Genomic DNA, 20102 nt, shown 5'->3' on the forward strand with positions numbered 1-20102 from the left:
TGTGTTTTAATCCGTTCATGGTTGAAAAAGCACCTCATCTTCAGAGAAATGTAACAGTTTGTTCTTCATCTCTGAAGAGGATAGAACCATATGGGCCAGTTTCCCAGACACAGATCAAGCCTAGTGCTAGACTACAAATCACTTTCAATGGAGATTAGGTCTATCCATTGAGCATGTTTTTTAGTCCAAGACTAGGCCTAATATTTGTCCCAAAAAATATCTCTATGTGTTATTAGTTAAGATTATAGACCTAATTGGTAAGGGGTATGTATCTGTTAGATCTGTCCCCTGTGACTCCAATGCCAGTGGATGGATAGTGAGCCTAGTACTTTACAATTCAAGCACACTTCAAAGTGGATACAAAGCAACATTAATTCGTTTTTATGGGTCTGGTTCTTATCATTTATTGCTCTCATCCATCAAGGCTATGTGCGTGTCTGTTATTTAAATTAGGCTTCGTGACTCATTTAAAAACGTGCTCTGCAATTGCAAGGCGCCTGTTTCCAAAATATGGACAGCTAGATCACGCAAGCGCTGCGCGGGCAGGCCGAGAGCTTTCAAGCGCATTTCTAGAGTCTACCAAATACCCATCTAGTCTCAGAAAGAGGACTTTTACTGTGAAATAAACTTTCCAAAACGCACGGGTCCCTCGGGAGTGAGGGCTGCTTTTGATATGCCTTTGCTCCACTTTGCGCTAAAGCAAAACTGTAGGTTGGGATTTCTTCTGGAGAAGTAGGCTACCACAAAAGTTTGAAGCCACTGAAACGTACTGGAGACTGCTTAAGTATTGTGATTTGCGAGATGTATTGTTACCTTTATTAATGCCAAGGTACCCTACAATAATGACAACCGCAATGTAGCCTGTAGATGGAGATGAAACATAGCTCAAAAGTGATAGTATATGGAAAAAGCATTGTGGAGGGGCTTGGAGACTTTATGTACGCTGCATCTTCAGAACCAATGCTGTCCAGTCTTCAATACAGTTTGTGTAACCATATCTACATGGTGTCACTGGACGTGTTTGCACTATAGTAAAGGCTGTAAACGTTCCTTGTGGAATGCACCCGGGTGGGGAAAACGATGGTAAGTGTGGTTCATGTTTCCTTAAATCAGAATTCTCCTTTTGCTGCCCGATAGCACAATTTCAAACTTTTGTTTTGGCTATGCATTCACGTGAAGGTGCTGAATTTGCATACTCTTGCTGCAATTATGTTTATTCTGTTCTCGATAAAGTTGCAGAATAGCGAACTTCCAAACTGTTTGGCTAAAACAGCTAAATCAATTCTATCTGTAGGCTACACTATCGCCGAAATGATGATGTGCCTTTATTTCATGTGATACGGAATTGTAATCCAATTTAGCCTGAAGGAAAATAAGCAAGAAAGTGGTCAGCTCAGAGCATTTGTTATTGTTCATATTTTGACACATTAGCATTAAGAGCTGACTTCCACTATCCATTCTGTCTGTTGTGCACTGACTCCTGATCGTTTGTGAAGTGTCATTACTTATGGTAAAAGTATCAGTAGAATGAGTGGAGGAACTAGAAGTAATACACGTTAATATTCTGATTATCTTGCATGTTGAGAAAGCATGAGAATGTATGATATTCATCTGATAGAAAATGTATATGTTCATGCCTTACAAATATTCAAGTTGATAGTAAACCCATTTACAGAAAAAGTTTTAGTCAAAACACTCTTTCAACTGGGTGATCAGGAATCAAGTCTCACAGTTCCACCAGCCAGTCCCTGCAGTCTCATATTTTCTTAATTGATTCCATACATGTAGAAAGGAGACCCTGGTTTGAACAGCACCGTGGAATCCAAGAATAACTCCAACTTCTCATTTATTGGACCTTAAATGAAGCATATTGTGTCATGGATTTTGCAACCTGTTAGTTATTGTGTTCTTTTTATATTTTGAGGAGCACTACTTCACTCCTGGCAACAACAAAAAAAGTGTTTGGTACCTTAGACTGTATTTGAATAGTGATCAGCTCCATCTGCATGCAATGTTTCTGTGCTCAGCCAGCTCAAGTGAGGTAGAGAGAGGCATCTTTTCTCTTCAAACACAAGCATGCACTGACTACACCCTCAACCTCAAGTCTGCCTCAAGTCATTCAAGGGGCCCCATTGGAATTCACTGCTGTGCTCAGGCACACAAAAAAACTCAAACCCCACAGCATATTGGTTAGACACAGGGCAGTGTGAGTGCCGTCCATCCATGGTTGTATTCTCAGCTGGGATTTCAGTTCCTGGGTTTGCTTTGAAAGTGAAAGCAGCACCGTAACTTTGTGCACTTAAAGGGAAGGCCAACCGTTGTCAAATAGCATATTCCAGGCAGTAGGTCTCGACGCAGAGCTGTCCAAATAATCCCATGGTTCCTGTCTCAGACAGGATGGAGTGCTTGTCTCAATGCATTATGAATGACCCATGTAATATTGGCTTCCAAGTAAATCTGTTAGGAGGACAGGACTCCACACTACTGCAGTTCAGGGGGGCAAAACAACGCCCTCTTAACACTTAACATTAGGTTTCCCTTATGCCATAGACTAAAGATAAGGTTAAGTACTTAAAATGATTGAATTGTTATGAAAAGACTGGAGTCAAATACAGTTTCATATTAGTCCTAAACAGGTTCTACAGTAGGCCTACCTATGGATCTCTTTATATGTTCTAGTAGGACTGCGTGAAGTAGGCAAAATTACCATCCAAACACTGGCGTCTGAACTTTTGTAACTCACACACTTTTCATCTGTTTTTTGTGTGTGTGTGTGTGTGTGTGTGTGTGTGTGTGTGTGTGTGTGTGTGTGTGTGTGTGTGTGTGTGTGTGTGATCAGTGCAACCTATACACATATACACTTTCATAGGTTTGTGCAGGAATTGTGCAGGAATTCTACCTCGTGAGCTGGCATATTCACTAGGAAGTAAGGAACATGTCATAACAGCTCTGAGATCTGACTACAAGCTCCTGTTTTATGAGGCCTGATGGGTTTGGAGCGTCTTTACATCTCCCAGTCCCAGAGAGCATTAGGGGAAAAATGGCTCCTGGTAAAAGGTTGGTGGTTAGATTAGTCCGGTGATGTGGCTGCAGGACTGTGTGTGATACTAAGGTTTCCAGAGTGTATTTATTGATGAAAAAAACAGGTTGGTCCAACTGGGGACCAGGAAAAACGCTGACGGGTTGTAGATTGCTTATAATCTCAGTAATCCACATAGAAAATACATTTGCTGGAGGGGAGAGGAGATGATGGGATGGGAGGAGAAGTCTGGCAGGAGGTTTCTATCACCAAATAGCGGTGAATTTGCTTGGTAAATCAAGCTTTTGTCTTGTGTTTTTGCATTCTGATGATGAAAGAATGTAATGTTGCTTATTCTGGGCCAATGTTCCACCAAAAATGTAATCCTTCTTTCTAACATCCTTCTTCTGAAGTTCCTCTCTTGCCATGGTGTGTCAGATTAAAAGCAGACCTTCTTAAATGTGCTCACACACTGCAGCCATATGGTTAGAACATTCTTTCTCAGGGGATTCATGTTTTTCATAGCTGTAACTAAGGCCTGGCGTTTATGACATATATCACTAGGCATCATTCCTTAATTTACTAACATGCGTGATTGGTGGAAGCATGACAATTAAATCAAATTGTTTAGACTAGGCTTTTTTTGTGAAAGGTTTAGATTATGATTTCAACTTGCAACAATTGAAAGGGCAAACATGCTTTCAAGTCGGTCCCATTATTTATCGCCGTGCAGGCAGGGTCTGGCCCGGGGCCTATAAAGGGCGCTGCAAAGAGCAGCGCCTCACTGACTACTATTAAGGCTCCTGATTAACGTCTCTGTGTCTGTGTGAGTGTGTGCGTGTGTAATAAATCACAAATATATTCAGCCGGCTAAATGCATCAACGGTGTGCCCCATGGGAAGTCAGTTGTCAGTATTCATTTACATGCATAGAATACAATGTTATCAGCAGCTAGCCACACTGCCACAGGACAGTCAATTGACCTTAAGCAGTTTATACTGCAGGTGGGTGATATCAATTTGTAATTCAAAATCACACTAGGACATGCTGCTCTCATACATCATTTGAATAACTGAAATATTTTACATTTAGTGCAAATAAATGCACAAAAGTGTCCTGCTCAAATTGCCATTGTTCTTTGGGTATATCTTGACAAGTAACTGACTGATGACCTCACTGTAGGCTACACTGATCCTCTTGTCTTGTAGGCTTTACCTTGTAGATTCTCCTCTTGACACAGTGGCAGTATAGCCTTTGGGAATGTTTGGATCATGACTCTCCTGTATCTCACACATCCATCCATACAGTACTGCACATACAGTTTGCCTGTCACACTTAAGGATGTTTTCCTCTGTCATTCAGAAAACCTTCGGTGACTTGACTACTGTGATAACAGGATCTTAACAGTGATTCAGAGCTCTCCCCACCTATCTCTCCAGGCAGGCCCTGCTCTGCTCACTGCTCGGGAGGGTGTGTGTGTGTGTGTGTGTGTGTGTGTGTGTGTGTGTGTGTGTGTGTGTGTGTGTGTAGAATTTGTGTAGTGGTCTCTATTTGTCTATTTTGTGTCTGTGTTTACTTGATATAACCAGCACTGGGCTGACTTCTTCTGTCTCACACTGAGTGAATCCTTTACTGCAGCAGATTGGCTGTTGTCACACTCCTTTACTGAGTACTGACACCTCTGCCATAACAAAGAGGTGTTGCTGATCATGTACACGCATACACACAGGCACACACACACACACACACACACATGCACACAGACACGTATACACACAGGCACCCATACACACAGGCACACACACACTCATACACACACAAACACGCGCTCACAGGACAGGCTAAGCAGCAGATGGTTGCCCCACTTCTCCTCTTCCCCTCTCTATCTCCCCATCTCTCTTTCACTCTCTCACTCGTATCTGTCCTCTCTTTCTCTCACACACCTGCAGAGTTCCCTTTGTAGATTAACATCATCAAGTCATTACACTGAAGGTCTCTCTGTGTGCAGCGAAGAAGGACACCTGTATCAGCCTGGCTGTCACTCAGAGAGAGGCTCGGTTAAAGAGGACAATAAAAGCACTGTTGTTCGGTTTGGGCCCCTATCTCACCACTCTTTCTCCCAGGTCCCGGGGTATAAAGCAGAATATAGACCTATGACTAGCCCATTATGAGAATGGCTCTCTGTGGTATAGTAAGAGACCAGTGGAAAGGAGGATATTGCTGATGCTGACTGGGGAGGAGAATGATGAGCATCAGTTTACATTTTAGTCTATGGGACGAGCAGGTTTCTTTTCCCATGGGATGGGGTCGTTGCAGTGAAATATGCATCATCAGGTATTGTCAAGGTCACTTGGAACTCACCATTGCTATAAATCTAGAGAGCGAGAGAGAGTGTTTGTGTGTGTGTGTGTGTGTGTGTGTGTTGCCAGTAAGACTACTTTAATCCAGCCTAGGGCGTAATGTGTATTTCTACTTCCACTCTAGTACACTTTCAAAACACCACTTCCTCTCTCTCTCACTCTCCCTCATGAATCTGTGTTCAACCAACCACACAGTTTATTCCTTTCCTTTCAGTATAGCCATCTTGCATAATGTTTTGCTGTGTTTTCCTCCGTGACACTTCCGGTCAGTGTGATCTCTCAGGCAGCAGAGATGTGGTGACTGATTCAATTAAGGTCTTCCCCAGTCTGATATCAGTGGAGAGATCTCATGCTGCCTTTTCTATGCCATCATGTCATATTACTGTCCGATGATGGACTTTGTTCTCCCTCACCACTCACCAGTCAACACTACAGCAGAATTGTTTGTTGTGATGTTCTGTGTGGTTTTACAAAGCAGTCTGTGGATTTATTGCATTCTTTGTTAACCTTTTCGTTGTATGCGGTTTATTGAAAGGGAGGTTCTCGCTTATTTTTCTCTTTCAAAGTTACCTCAGCGCTGGGCTAAATGGTCATGTGAGACAGAAATTTTCCCTCTGACTAGAACATCTATTTAATGCACACAATAATACTCTACATGAACATAGACGCAATTAATTTCATGTTAGAAAATGTCAATACCCCCTAAACCTCCTGGGCCCATACAGACAGACAGACACACATGTGCACTCATGCAAATAGATATAGTTTTACACAATTTCACACATACAATTCATACATGCCCATTAACTGAGTAATATTCTGTGTGTAGTCACAGTGTATCCGTTCTGCCATGGTAGAATGGCGAGAGAATTTACTCCTTTGTTCTGCCATGCAGGAGTTTCATTCTTAATGGGTGATTAACTGCAACGTATCAGCAGGAAAGAGAGAGAGCCTCCCTCCACATGCTAGTGCACGTGGTTATGCTAATAGAGCTGCAGCCCAGTGCTTTTCCAGAGTATGACTGTGACAGTCCCTAAAGCCTGACCACCAAGCCAGTCTGTTCTCCTCCCACTGAACAAGACTACTTCAGGAGCTCTTTTCAGATGCTATTCTCTGTGTAATATTAGTGCTATTCGTCGACAGTATTCACCCTCGCCCTTTCTCCCTCTTTTTCTCTCTCCCCTCCCACTCTCTATCCCTACCTCCACCTTTCTCTCTTCCACCCTTCCTCTCCTCTTTCTCCTCCTCCCCCTCTCTATCCCTACCTCCACCTTTCTCTCTTCCACCCTTCCTCTCCTCTTTCACCTCCTCCCCCTCTCTATCCCTACCTCCACCTTTCTTTCTTCCACCCTTCCTCTCCTCTTTCACCTCCTCCCCCTCTCTATCCCTACCTCCACCTTTCTTTCTTCGACCCTTCCTCTCCTCTTTCTCCTCCTCCCCCTCTCCGCTAAACACAGAAAATAATGAGGCAGGTTTTCTCCTAATCTTCTTTGAATCCTGTAAAGCATTTGTTGCATGTCTCAGCATTCCTGCAAACCTGTCCTCGAGCGTTCCGTCTACTAAAGGAGAAGAGATGTAAAAAGAATGGACCAGAAGGTAACGGCATCAGACACCTGGCCTGCTGAAACGAGTGGGAGGCTACAGCCTAATAGGAGTCCAGCCTCGCAGTTATCATAGCTGGCATTAGACTGACATGGAACACAGACAAATGCTGAACAAATATTGGTAAAGATCACTGCAAGAAAGGTAATTGACGAGGATGACTCCACTCAATAAAGTTAAGCTACTGTATACTTTCTGTATTCTTCTAGTGTTCTTTGTGTTACATAGGTGCTAAGATGTGTTGTGTGGCCATGAAACAGATCATATAGCATGTGAGTTGAAAACCATTCAACTGAAGCCATGCAATACAACAATAACTTTGTGTCAAATTCAAACTATTTTGTTTTTGTGATGATTAAAATTCCTATCAAACGTGACACCAAGGCATTTGTCTTGTTTTTCTGTGCTGTGGTTTGGTGTTGACCTGTGTATCATACCCCCTTGAAGTGCATGTCTGCTATAGAGAAGTGCTAAAGCCACAAAAAATCAACAAGATGTCTTCATGTTGACACAGTCGCACAGGCACACAGACACAACAGTCGCACAGACACACAGGCACACAGACACAACAGTCGCACAGGCACACAGACACAACAGTCGCACAGGCACACAGGCACACAGACACAACAGTCGCACAGACACACAGGCACACAGACACAACAGTCGCACAGACACACAGACACAACAGTCGCACAGACACACAGTCACACAGACACACAAGGTGCTACATGCCTGACCACTAATTAGAGCCGGTTGGTCCAACCACTGGGAAAACAAACTGATCTGATACTTGGCTTACATCCCAAATGGCAACCTATTCCTTAGATAGTGCGATACTTTTGACCAGGGCTGTAGTGCACTAAATAGGGAATAAGGTGCCTTTTGAGCTTCACCTGCCCGTGGCACAAAACCCACAAGAAAATAGACCCTGTGTGCATCTCAAATGACACCCTATTCCCTATGTAGTGCACTACTTTTGTGCAGGGTTTGGAAAGGCTCAAGACAGGGTGCAGCTGTGTCACTTCCACAAAATTCCAGGATGTTGGAACATGTATAATGTGTTCTTGGAGAGCAGGTTTCATCAGCGAGTGTGAGTGAGTCTTCTGGCTTTGCCAGGTGGAGGCTGGTGCAGTGCGTCACTGAAGTGAGGGTGTTGGACCGTGGCATAGTGAAGCTTCATCCACCCACCGCCAAAGAATATCTCTGCTGCTCAGGAGTTTATTACAATTTACAGTACAGTATAGGTGCAGGACATATCTTATGCAATTGAATCCATAGAGATACAACCTATGGACACTTCTTTAGATGTGAGAGGATTGAACAGGTGCAAGCAATTTGGCGGGAATTTCACCTGGTCTATCAGAGGGCAAGATGGAGCTACCACCATATTCTGGTGGTATACTATATTCTACCTATCCAGCTATCTCAGATCTACACATATGCCTGGGGGTTAGGTGTTGATTTTTTTGCGTCCTATGAGTCAGCTGGGTAAGTAGTAGATCTTATTCAGACAGGGATCTCCACAGACATCTAAAAGCCCACCAGGACCCCTGACTCAGTCAGAACTACTGGCATGACATTCTTTCAGAAGAGCATAAGGAAATCCATTCACAGGTGGGGTATGTGAAAGCTGTAAAACTGTCGTCAGCCACCGACTGGGAAAATATCTCATGGGTTTGAAACATTCCTTCCGTCGAATCCCCTCAGAGAGAAAGAGAGGAGAGAGGAGAGAGGGAGGAGGAGAGAACAGGAGAGAGCCAGGCAGAGGGACAGCTGATGTAGGTTGTCTTTCTGAGAGATGACTGCTTTCCCCTACTATTGGTTATATAAACAGTAGAGTTGCATTGTGGGCCAGTAAAGCTGATCCTTGATGGCAGTTTCTGGCTGTCACTCAGAGAGTGGCTTGGTTAAAGAGGAGAATATTAAAATTTTCATCTAAATGTAACTCAGACAAAATAGAAAAGATTAGAAACAAAACATGGAAGAAGCTAAGTTATATTCATAATAATACTGTATGTACAGTTGAAAGTTTACGTACACCTTAGCCAAATACATTTATACTCAGTTTTTAATAATTCCTGACATTTAATCCTAGTAAAAATTCCCTGTCTTAGGTCAGTTAGGATCACCACTTTATTTTAAGAATGTGAAATGTCATAATAGTAGAGATAATAATTTATTCAGCTTTTATTTCTTTCATCACATTCCCAGTGGGTCAGAAGTTTACATACACTCAATTAGTATTTGGTAGCAAATGTTCCATGGGATTGAGGTCAGGGCTTTGTGATGGCCACTCCTATACCTTGACTTTGTTGTCCTTCCACAAATTTGGAAGTATGCTTGGGGTCATTGTACATTTGGAAGACCCATTTGCGACCAAGCTTTAACTTCCTGACTGATGTCTTGAGATGTTGCTTCAATATATCCACATAATTATACTCCTCATGATGCCATCTATTTTGTGAAGTGCACCAGTCCCTCCTGCAGCAAAGCACATGCAGCGACCCTCGTGCTTCACTGTTGGGACAGTGTTCTTTGGCTTGCAAGCCTCCCCCTTTTTCTTCCAAACATAACGATGGTCATTATGGCCAAACAGTTCTATTTTTGTTTCATCAGACCAGAGGACATTTCTCCAAAAAGTACAATTTTTGTCCCCATGTGCAGTTGCAAACCGTAGTCTGGATTTTTTAATGGCGGTTTTGGAGCAGTGGCTTCTTCCTTGCTGAGCGGCCTTTCAGGTTGTGTCGATATAGGACTCGTTTTACTGTGGATATAGATACTTTTGTACCTGTTTCCTCCAGCATCTTCACAAGGTCCTTTGCTGTTGTTCTGGGATTGATTTGCACTTTTCGCACCAAAGTATGTTCATCTCTAGGAGAACGTGTCTCCTTCCTGAGCGGTATGGTGGCTGCGTGGTCCCATGGTGTTTATACTTGCGTACTATTGTTTGTACAGATGAACGTGGTACCTTCAGGTGTTTGGAAATTGCTCTCAAGGATGAACCAGACTTATGGAGGTCTACAATTTTTTCTTTTCATTTTCCCATGATGTCAAGCAAAGAGGCACTGAGTTTGAAGGTAGGCCCTGAAATACATCCACAGGTATACCTCCAATTTACCCAAATTGACTTTGTGGAGTTGTTGAAAAACAAGTTTTAATGACTACAACCTAAGTGTATGTAAACCTCTGACTTCAACTGTATGTGAAGATTGAATGGAACCATAATATTTAGTCTTTATTATTTTATTAGGATCCCCATTAGCTGTTGCCAAGGCAGCAGATACTCTTCCTGGGGTCCGAACAGAAATTAAACATTACATCATTCAAAACATCATATACATTTACTTTGCTCCATTATTACATTACAAATTTACAATACTATATTATATTATATATTATGTGTTGTTGCTTGTGTGTGTGTGTGTGTGTGTGTGTGTGTGTGTGTTCAAAGTCAGCGTAGTGCCATGAGGTGTTGTTTTTTGGGTGATTTTATTTCTGATTTTATTGCTTGGTTTAACTGAGGTGGAAGAGAGTTCCATGTAGTCATGGCTCTATAGCTCTACACCGTAGCCTCTATAGCTCTACACCATAGCCTCTATAGCTATACCATAGCCTCTAAAGCGCTATACCATAGGCTCTATAGCTATACCATAGTCTCTATAGCTCTATACCATAGCCTCTATAGCTCTGTACCATAGCCTCTATAGCTCTGTACCATAGCCTCTATAGCTATACCATAGCCTCTATAGCGCTATACCATAGCCTCTATAGCTTTGTACCATAGCCTCTATAGCTCTGTACCATAGCCTCTATAGCTCTATACCATAGCCTCTATAGCTCTATACCATAGCCTCTATAGCTCTATACCATAGCCTCTATAGCTCTATACCATAGCCTCTATAGCTCTATACCATAGCCTCTATAGCTCTATACAATAGCCTAATCCTTTCATTGATAGGTGATTCAGATAAATAACTGCCTCTGGATTTACCATAGGTTTGAATAACATTGAGAACATATTCCACAGAGATCCATCTGAATGGATTCATCTCTATGGCATATGCGATGGAGACTTTATGAAATGGGACAGGTTTGTATTTAGGCCTATGCCACAGAAAAGTAATTCATCATCACAGAGGCTGTAGTAGAAGTAAGCCATCCAGAATCTGTCTGTGTCCCAAATGGCACCCTATTCCCTATGGGCCTTGGTCAAAAGGAGTCCACTATATACCATTTGGCACGCAGTATCTGTCAGCACATTCTGGATGGTCTGGCGTGCAGAAGGGAATGCTACAATATCTATGTGTGTGCCATAATATTTGTCTCAGCTCAGTAACTGTAACTTTCCTACAGTATAAGCAGAGGAAAAAGGCTTTATTTACACTTGTCTGAGTGTAAACGAGATACATGTGGATCAACTCTCAATCTCTTTCTCTCTCACCTTAGTGTTTTAACAGAATAACTTACCAAATCTATATATTTTTTTGAAACACAGGTTGTTTAATTTTTTTGTTTACCCTCGTCCTTCAGTCTGTGTACTGATATTTGCATTTCTCAACCTCTGAGAGATTTAAGTTTCCTCTTCTGTAAACACATACTGTAATCTGAGCTGTTCAGTTCAAGTGGCCGACCAGCGACCATACAATTTAGAGAGTAAATCTATTTTATGTATAGCTCTGCTCCATTATAATCATGGCTTTTTGGTGGTTTGCTCCCAACTACAGACCTAGCTTTCTCTTTGTTTCCTGTTTCCCATGCATGCAGGCCTTAAGAATGTGGTCCAAGATCTGCTGCAAGAGGTGGGCAGTGTGGGCCTTCCTCCTCCTCTTTACCCTGTCTGTGGTGGTAATCAACACCCTCCCATTCCCCCACTCTGAGACACGCAGGCTGCCCTCACGAGGCCTGAGCTCTGCTGGAGCTGGGGGGTATAGAGCGAGGGCAAGACCCAGGGAAAGGGCCACACTGGCCCCTCACCACCACCATCATCTTCCTCTACCCCTCAACGGTCACAGTGGAGGTTGGAAGCAGAGTGACAAAGTCAAAGAGTCCTCCAAGCATCACCTGGTGAAGGACCAGCCCAAACTGGATAGGAGAGCAGCTAGCATGACAGGTGAGAGAACTCACAGCAACTACAAGAAGAATGGTAAAACTAAGGGCATCGCCTCCAAAAGGAAAGAGAAGAAAGAGATTCCGCCAAGTTCTATTAGAGACAAACAACATGATACCCCGCCATTGACAGTCAATGCTGTGCTAATAAGGCATGATGGAAGCCATCTAACCAACTGCAGTGGTTCAGAGCTCTCCACCCAACCACCATCTCTTCCCAGACAAGAGAACGTCCACCCAGCCGTGCCTCAAACTGTAGCTCGTAGCCATAGCCTCCCTTCTACTGCAGACCTCGGCCTGTCTGACTCTGAGCACAAATGTACTCCAGATGAACAGAGACAGGACCAGGGGCACACCGGGCAGGCAGGGAAGGCAGGGAGGAAGAACTTAACCAAGCAGCAGGCTGTGAAAAAGGTCCCCAGACAACTCAGGAAACGTGACAGACAGCCTTCGTGGCGTAAAGAGACCCGGCCCACAGCGGAAACAGCAGCAGAGGCAGAGAAAGGGAGTGAGGGGGGGGCCCATTGGTGTAAGATGTCAGCTGGAGAGAGGGAGTTTCCAGACACTGACACGCGGAGAATAAGGACTGAGGACACTGACTCTGTGCCATGGCTCAGCAAGGATGATATTCACAAGATGGAGTTCCTCTCGGGCAGTGAGGTTGTCAGTAAGGCCAGGGTCCCAGCCCACGGACAGGTCCTCCATGTAGGGCTGGGTGCCCCTCATCATCCCCCTTCTCTTGGGGCTCCATTGGCTGACCACAGTGGGCACTGCCAACAGGGTCTGTGTGCCCTGATCAAACGTCCAGACGACTGGTTCGAAGTCTTCGCTTTCCATTTAGACCGTGTTCTCGGCTTGAACAGGAGTCTGCCCACAGTGCTCAGGGACTTCCACAGTGACATCCTGCCTTATAAATACACCAGAGGGGCAGCCAGACCCGTGGTGTGGTGGGACCCAGGCATCCAGCACCTGGCTGATGATGACAATGACCAGAACTCGTTCCCTCTCACCTGGCCCCAGTACCAGAGCCTGCTGAGGGCCAGGTGTGGCAGTGGCAGCGGTGTGGCCCTCAACGAGACCCCCTGTGTGGGGGTTCACCATGCGGAGTGGGGGCGCCTGGCACTCTTTGACTTCCTCCTACAGGTACACTGTATAGAACAACTGATAACGCTGTATCCTCCAATCACACTTGTTAAACCCTTTTATTTAACTTATTAATAGCATTGATTTGAACTTTTAAGAGATACATTGGCTAGAGTAAAGAGATCAGAAAAACTGATAGGTAGTGAATATGTGACTGTTAGATTTTATATGGCTCCTAATGTCAGGCATTCTAACCCGATCTTAATTCCTAACCGTATCCCTAACCTTATCCATAGCCTTAACTCATTTTTATCCTGATGTGCCACTCAAACGTACACATCCAAACTGATAGCGTTCTATATCCTTTCAATCACACCATGTGAAGACAACCTATGGAAATAATGCATAGACTGGAGTTCTGATTGAAATCTCACCTCACCTTGAGAGATGTAAGTTCTGTAAAGTTGTTATTCCAGTACGCTGTATAAACTGACAGTTAGCTAGTGATTCACTTAACGTCACTATGGAGGGCCCAGTTGATAAGGACTCATGAGGTCAGGCAGACTGGAAAAACTCATGGTGCTATGGGCCCTGGTCAAAAGTAGTGCACTACAAAGGAAATAGTTTGCCATTTGGGATTCAGCTCTTGTTTTGCATTTATATTAAAGAACATTCTCACTGGATGAAATCCACCACCCTCGTCTAATAGTAGGCTGGCAGTCCTTGATAATGAGCCTATTTGAGCACTGGATTATCATCTGAAGAACTCTACTCACTAAACTGCCTTAGATTAAAAGATGCCTGCCAATGAAAAGAGTGTGACTTTCTCTGTCTGGAGCGATAAATGTACATGATTATCAGATAATTATGTTTTTTCATGGTGAGTGCATCCCGTCAGCTTACTAGCCATGCAAAATAATAAGTCATTATCATTCTTCCTACTAGATGAATGAACATTATCATTCTCCCTACTACAGTAGATTAATGTATCAGCGCAGTTCCATAAAAAATCAACACAATGTTTGTCTCTAATTTAGCTTCAAACTCGTTTATGATCTGCCAGTGATTTATAATGAAGTTGGAGATCTTTATTGTGTAAGAAATGATGGCTCATGGTCCTTGTAAGAGCCAGATGGAGGATCATTTTGTGTGTGTGTGTGTGTGTGTAAAGCTGAGACATCCTGAGAGGATGTAATTAATATGGGATTGATAAAGCCAGCTCTGCCACAGTCCCACTCTAAATGGAGTAGTATGTCAGTCTAACTCTGCATGGGAAATATCTAAGCTCCCGTTAGGGAATGAGAGCCAACAACCCAATGATGTTTTTGCAAGTAAGAGAGAGTTGGTACGTATGGTATAGACAGAGTACAATGTACAATATTTGATACACACAAACACACACACCAGTCTCGGTCTTCATCAGGCCTCTAAAGACCCAATGTCTGGCCCCTGGCAGTGTGAAGTCAAAGTCAGGGTTGCCATGGTGATGCTCGGCAATCACGGATGCCTAAGTCCACATTAGGAAGGACTGAGAGGAAAGTGATAGCAGCTGCTCCTCTCGCTATCTGTCTCTATAGCCAAAAGAAAGTCAATTTCTTTGTTTAGAAAACCCCCCCAGAAGAAATAAACAGTGTGCTGGTGTGCTCTGATGGGTGAAAACTACAAGGCCATGGAGACTTAGTATTAGGTGCTATTTGAAAAGGGTGGTCTATGACTGGCAGAAAAATTATGGGGATGAAGGACACCACATAGTAAACAAAGCATTTAGAAAAAATGGCATGGTGCTTACATTTTCTATCCATTACTTTGTTACTGCAGGGTGAACAGTCATCGTTACATAGCCAATACAGATTGGGGGCAGAATACATATTGTTTCAGAAAATAATATCTCACAATGAGAAGGAAAAGAGGCCGAGCAAACAAAAACTATTGGAAAAGGTCTCTAAAAGAGATGAGTCACAAATTGCGTTCTTTGATTGTGTTCAATCTATATTCTCTCACTTTGGAGGCTATTACAGCGTTTTATCCATGCTACCCATTCTATTAAAAATAGAAAACTATTCAATAGAACAGCCAGCCACTGAACCAACTCAGCTGTAGAGAAATCTGATTAAGATAATTAAAGATGGCCTTTTCTCTGTGAGATGGAATGGAATAGGTAACTGAACTGTGGGGGGAGAGAATAGTGGCTAAATACAAAATGGAACCCTATTTCCTAAATAGTGCACTAGATTTGACCGGCTCTGATCAAAAGTAGTGCACTATATAGGGAATAGAGTGCCATTTGGGATGCGGCGAGCCACTGTATGAATAATACATGAGTAGTCTCTTTGCAGAAGTCAATACTTGTAACATGGCCAACTGTTAATAGCATTGTATTGACTGTATTGATTCAGTGGAATTGCTGACTGGGACCCTGTAACACTTGCTCATTTAACACATCTAATGGCTCTGATGTGGAACCTAACACCAATTAGCAAGGGGAACAGTGTGAAGGACACACAGTCACACACGCACTTCGCCTGGGGAGTACAGAGGAGACAGAGGACCTTGCGCCAAGTGTCCTTGTTGTTGGTCATTGCCTTGGATGCTTTGAATTTCCATTGTAGGCTAACAAGGCTCCTGATATATTGCTATGAATTAGTTGTGAGTAGGCTTGTTGTTTTACTTGTGATGTTATTGTGTGTGATATAGACCTTAATAGCATGTCCTGTTTCCCAGAGACTTGGTGATGGTGTAATACTGTATGTCAACACTGGAACTGTATCCAGGAGACTCTTGTACTCTGTCCCTACGCGAATGAGTGTATTCTAGTGTAAGGGTGAAATGTAGTAGGGATGTGAGAACTCCTGAAGGCGCTAAAGAAGTGAAGCGAAATGGTGTGGTGTGAGTTTTACCACAGAGAGTCCCAGACAGCCCTGGGGGCATATCTCACCTTGGTAACACTCAGAGAGAGGAGTGTGGCAATGCCTTCACTTCTCAGTTTAACAACAATGATGACATTGCTCCCTTCCTCCCCTGATAGTTGGTTTATTCTGCGGTATAATGAGGAAGAGAATGGTACCACAGGTATTGATGTTGCGTCATTATATTTAGGGATTTTTTGGTGTGAATATGCAACAAAAAAAAAACAACTGCTGTGAATACATACATGCATGAACAAATGCAAAATGATGGGTGTTAACTTTGAAAAAAGAGCTTCCTTCTTTAAACAGTGATTATTGAAGTTGGTGAAGTGGAGAGAAGTCAGCCTGAAGTTAGAATAGATATACATGTAAAGTACACTTAAATGTTTGGCTTTACTATAGCATTCTTGTTCATAGAATTGGACTTAATGCAATAAATGAGGTGGCAAAAGAAGCAGTCTTACTGCTTTCGCTAGCTTGCTCTGGTTTGCCCTCACTGCAGGTGATTGACCTATAATGACTGATCCACCTCTTTACTGTAGTCAAAGTTCCCGCAGGGGTCTGTCTCACACAAGTAACTACCTCCTACCCCCCCCACCCCCCCCACCCCCCACACTCCTCCTCTCACCCCCCCCCCCCCACTCCTGCTCTCACCATTCCACTCCTCCTCTCACCTCCATCTCGCTCCTGCTCTCACCTCCCTCTCGCTCCTGCTCTCATGCCAAAGGCTTAAGCTGTAACTGTCACTATCTCTACCAACACTTAGGCCTTACTTGGATGCATTTGGATTTCTGTCAACAAAATGATCAATGACTGCATAGCAAACAAGCGGTAAGAGTTATTTGCTATGGTTGATGATTTCAGAAAGTAAATACATTTTCTACTTGTTTCTTGTAGTCACCCTTGATTTTCCTCTTGGAAAGCTGTTCTGAAGTTCTTTATAAAGAAAGGACCGAAGAGATCCTATAAATCAGGAGCTCCCAACCTTTTTTTACCAGACCCCCTTTTTCACATGTAAAACATGAATTTGTTTCATTTGCGGGACCTAGGAAAATGGTGTTGTTTTGAAGCTAATTTCCTGCAATTCTAGTTTTTTTAATGATAATAATCCTAATAATGGATAAAGAAAATTAAGTCTAAACCGTTATCAAATATGTTTTATTATGATAATTTATATGAACACTCAATTAAATTATTCACATTCTATTTTGCAGAAAGTGAATAGATCAATTGACAGCCACAGAGTCAGATTGTATAAGATTACTTCCCAAGCAAAGTCTAAAACAACACATAGTCCAATTTTTTTCACTCCTCAACTTTAGAAGGTTGTAGCTCAGCTTCTGAATGTCATAGAGACCAATCAAATATAATCCCATGTGCATTAGAGCTGTATCTTCCTTGAGTTTTTATACCGCTTGTTTCTAGCCTAAAGAATCACAGATGTATGTGTTGTTTTAGATCGGTATACAATCAGGAATTGTAAAAACAAAAACAATTTTGAACCCCTGCGATAAATCACAGTTCTGTATGTACAGTAATTCTATGGAAAAGTCATTGTTGATGATCAATCCCAACTAATCCATGTTCTTCCATCCCCCCGTGCAGGTCAATGATCGTCTGGACCGGTACTGCTGCGGTTTCCAGCCTGACCCAGCAGAACCATGTGTGGAGAACCTGCTACATACCAAATGCAGGAACTCAAAGGATCTAGTGCTGGTGCACATCCTGGTAACTATCATATCACACCCAAGAAAACATCATATGGACATAATGTATGGGCCATTCTGGCTCAGACAAGGCTTACTTACTTACTTGGACATAATGTAAAATAATAGCCTGAAGGAGGTTTATGAGGAGGCTTGTCTAAATAATCTAATTGGACAATGTAAACAGACCTCTACATTTATTCATATTATTACTACTATCCAGACCTTTTCTTCTTAACAAAGAGAATTCCGATGTTGGACAAAGATGATCACTATTCTTTTACAACTGCTCTGTGGAAAAATGACTCCCTCTTTCCACTGAACCTGCTGAACTCATTGCTGATACTTGGTACTTGCTCTTGACAAAGACACATATAATTATATTAAGCACATTACGCTTTATTATTTCAGCTGTTGTAGAAAGGATTAGGAGTTGACTTTGTATCTATATACTGGATTCTTGACCGAGCTCACTGTAATATAGTGTATCTTGTGATGTGCATATCATTCTTAGTCCATCTTCTTGATGTGCAGTATAATACCTGCCAAACTGTGTATGTGACCAATAAACTTTGGTCACTGATTTATAGTTTGATATATAGTGAGAGGTGTAAAAAAGTCATATCTAGCTTAAAGTTAGTCTCCCGAGCCTTCATCTCATCTCATAATTACTATATTAATATCTATCAAAGAGATACAGTTAGTGTTGATGATACTTTATGCTAAACTATACTGTGTCTGTCTATGTTTTTTTCTACAGGTGAGGAGGGTAGAGCCTACCAGACTGGTGTTTATAGACAATGCAGGCAGGCCAAATCATCCCCATGACAACCTCAACTTCCGCTTAGTAGAGGGCATCGATGAGTGAGTACAAACATCTATAATCCAATCTCTATTCAAAGACAGACAGAATCATGGAAATAGGCTTAGTCTGCCAGAACTCCGGGCAAAAGTATTGCACTATATAGGGAATTGGGTGCCATTTAGGAAGCACCTTAGTGTACAGAAGCTCAGTTGAACCCTACATCAACCCCACATCACACAGCCTTAATGTGTGTTTCCTAAATCCAGTGAAGCGAGTGGGCGGATCTTCATAACTCTAGCTATGCATTGTTGTTATTTCTTTCTGAATTCTTCAGAGAGGAAGTATAACTGTTGGTAGATGAAACTAAAATAGGCCACATCATCACAATATGCTCAGTCAGTTGGGTTTGATATCCTTTGTCTGGTATTTGTCTGGATTTGACAGTCTTACTGTATTTTCCTGGCAGGTTTCCAGAGAGAGCTGTATCAGTTCTCCAGTCTGGCTGTTTGGAGAGCATGCTCCTGAGCTCCCTGTATATGGACAAGCAATTCTGGGAGAGCCGAGGGGGGGCACGTGGCCTGAAACCTCTCATCCACACTGTTGAGCAGAGAGGGAGGATTCTGCTGCAGCACATCCACGACAAGAGACTGAGACTGAACAGGGATCTGTGAATCCAATGGCCCAGAAAGCACCCAGCAGTACATTCATTTCATCCAGGCAGGGGGTGCCTGTGACAGACGTGGAAGCCTCCTCAAGGTTCCGGGCAGCCTAAAGACACAGGATGTGTCTCAAATGGCACCCTATTCCCTATATAGTGCACTACATATGACCACAGCCCTTCATTGTCTATAACACCCTACGGGCCCTGGTCAAAGGTAATGCACTATATAGGGAATAGGGTGCTCTTTGGGCCACAGATACAGTATGCCTGTTCTATGCTGGTTGTGGTTCCCATCCATGTTGTATCCATACATCTTGTCAACATCCCTCAAGGCAAGCAAATTATGTTATTGTAATTGCACGGTCTTCTTCGCTGCCTGTTTATGAGGTGAGTTTTGTATTTTCGAATAAAAAATAGCAGATTTAACGATTGATGTAATGTCTGTTTTATGAGATAAGCATTCAGCTGTAATTTTAAAATGAAAGATTTTAGATCAATGAATAGCTTCTGAACTGGATCCAGGAGTCTTGTTGATAAGAAAATACCAAACCTTTTATAAGACTGTGCTCATTTTCATTTTTAATTAATTTGTAAAAAATAAAAAATCTAAAGACATAATTCCACTTTGACATTATGGGGTATTGTGTGTAGGCCAGTGACACAATCTCAATTTAATCCATTTTAAATTCAGGCTGTAACACAAACAGAAGGCGGAAGAAGTCAAGGGGTGTGAATACTTTCTGAAGGTACCTCTATTTTCTTCCATCAAGAAACTAGAAATTCGACATATGAGCTTGCCTTACCAAGCGCATAAATTTACATTTCAGAATCTCCTTAAAGAAACACAAGAATTC

The 20102-nt window shown here is 42.7% G+C and overlaps 1 protein-coding gene across 1 annotated transcript; it reads left to right on the forward strand.

Moving 5' to 3' along the window:
- Positions 1–495: 495 nt before the first annotated feature.
- LOC110485990 (Golgi-associated kinase 1B) lies at positions 496–19674 on the forward strand. Its single transcript, XM_021557264.3, has 5 exons — positions 496–1083; positions 11746–13230; positions 17682–17804; positions 18543–18646; positions 19054–19674. Exons 1-5 carry the CDS (start codon positions 1081–1083, stop codon positions 19256–19258), a joined length of 1920 nt encoding a protein of 639 aa, XP_021412939.3. The 5' UTR covers positions 496–1080; the 3' UTR covers positions 19259–19674.
- The last annotated feature ends 428 nt before the right edge of the window (positions 19675–20102 follow it).

The sequence above is a fragment of the Oncorhynchus mykiss genome, chromosome 2 (assembly GCF_057628025.1).
Source record: "Oncorhynchus mykiss isolate SJ-2025 chromosome 2, ASM5762802v1, whole genome shotgun sequence".
Classification (NCBI taxonomy): Eukaryota; Metazoa; Chordata; class Actinopteri; order Salmoniformes; family Salmonidae; genus Oncorhynchus; species Oncorhynchus mykiss.

Coding starts and splice junctions, on each gene's coding strand:
- LOC110485990 (XM_021557264.3), top strand. Junction 13,231..17,681: donor TCTTTGACTTCCTCCTACAG/GTACACTGTATA, acceptor CCCCCCGTGCAG/GTCAATGATCGTCTGGACCG. Junction 18,647..19,053: donor TTAGTAGAGGGCATCGATGA/GTGAGTACAAAC, acceptor TTTTCCTGGCAG/GTTTCCAGAGAGAGCTGTAT.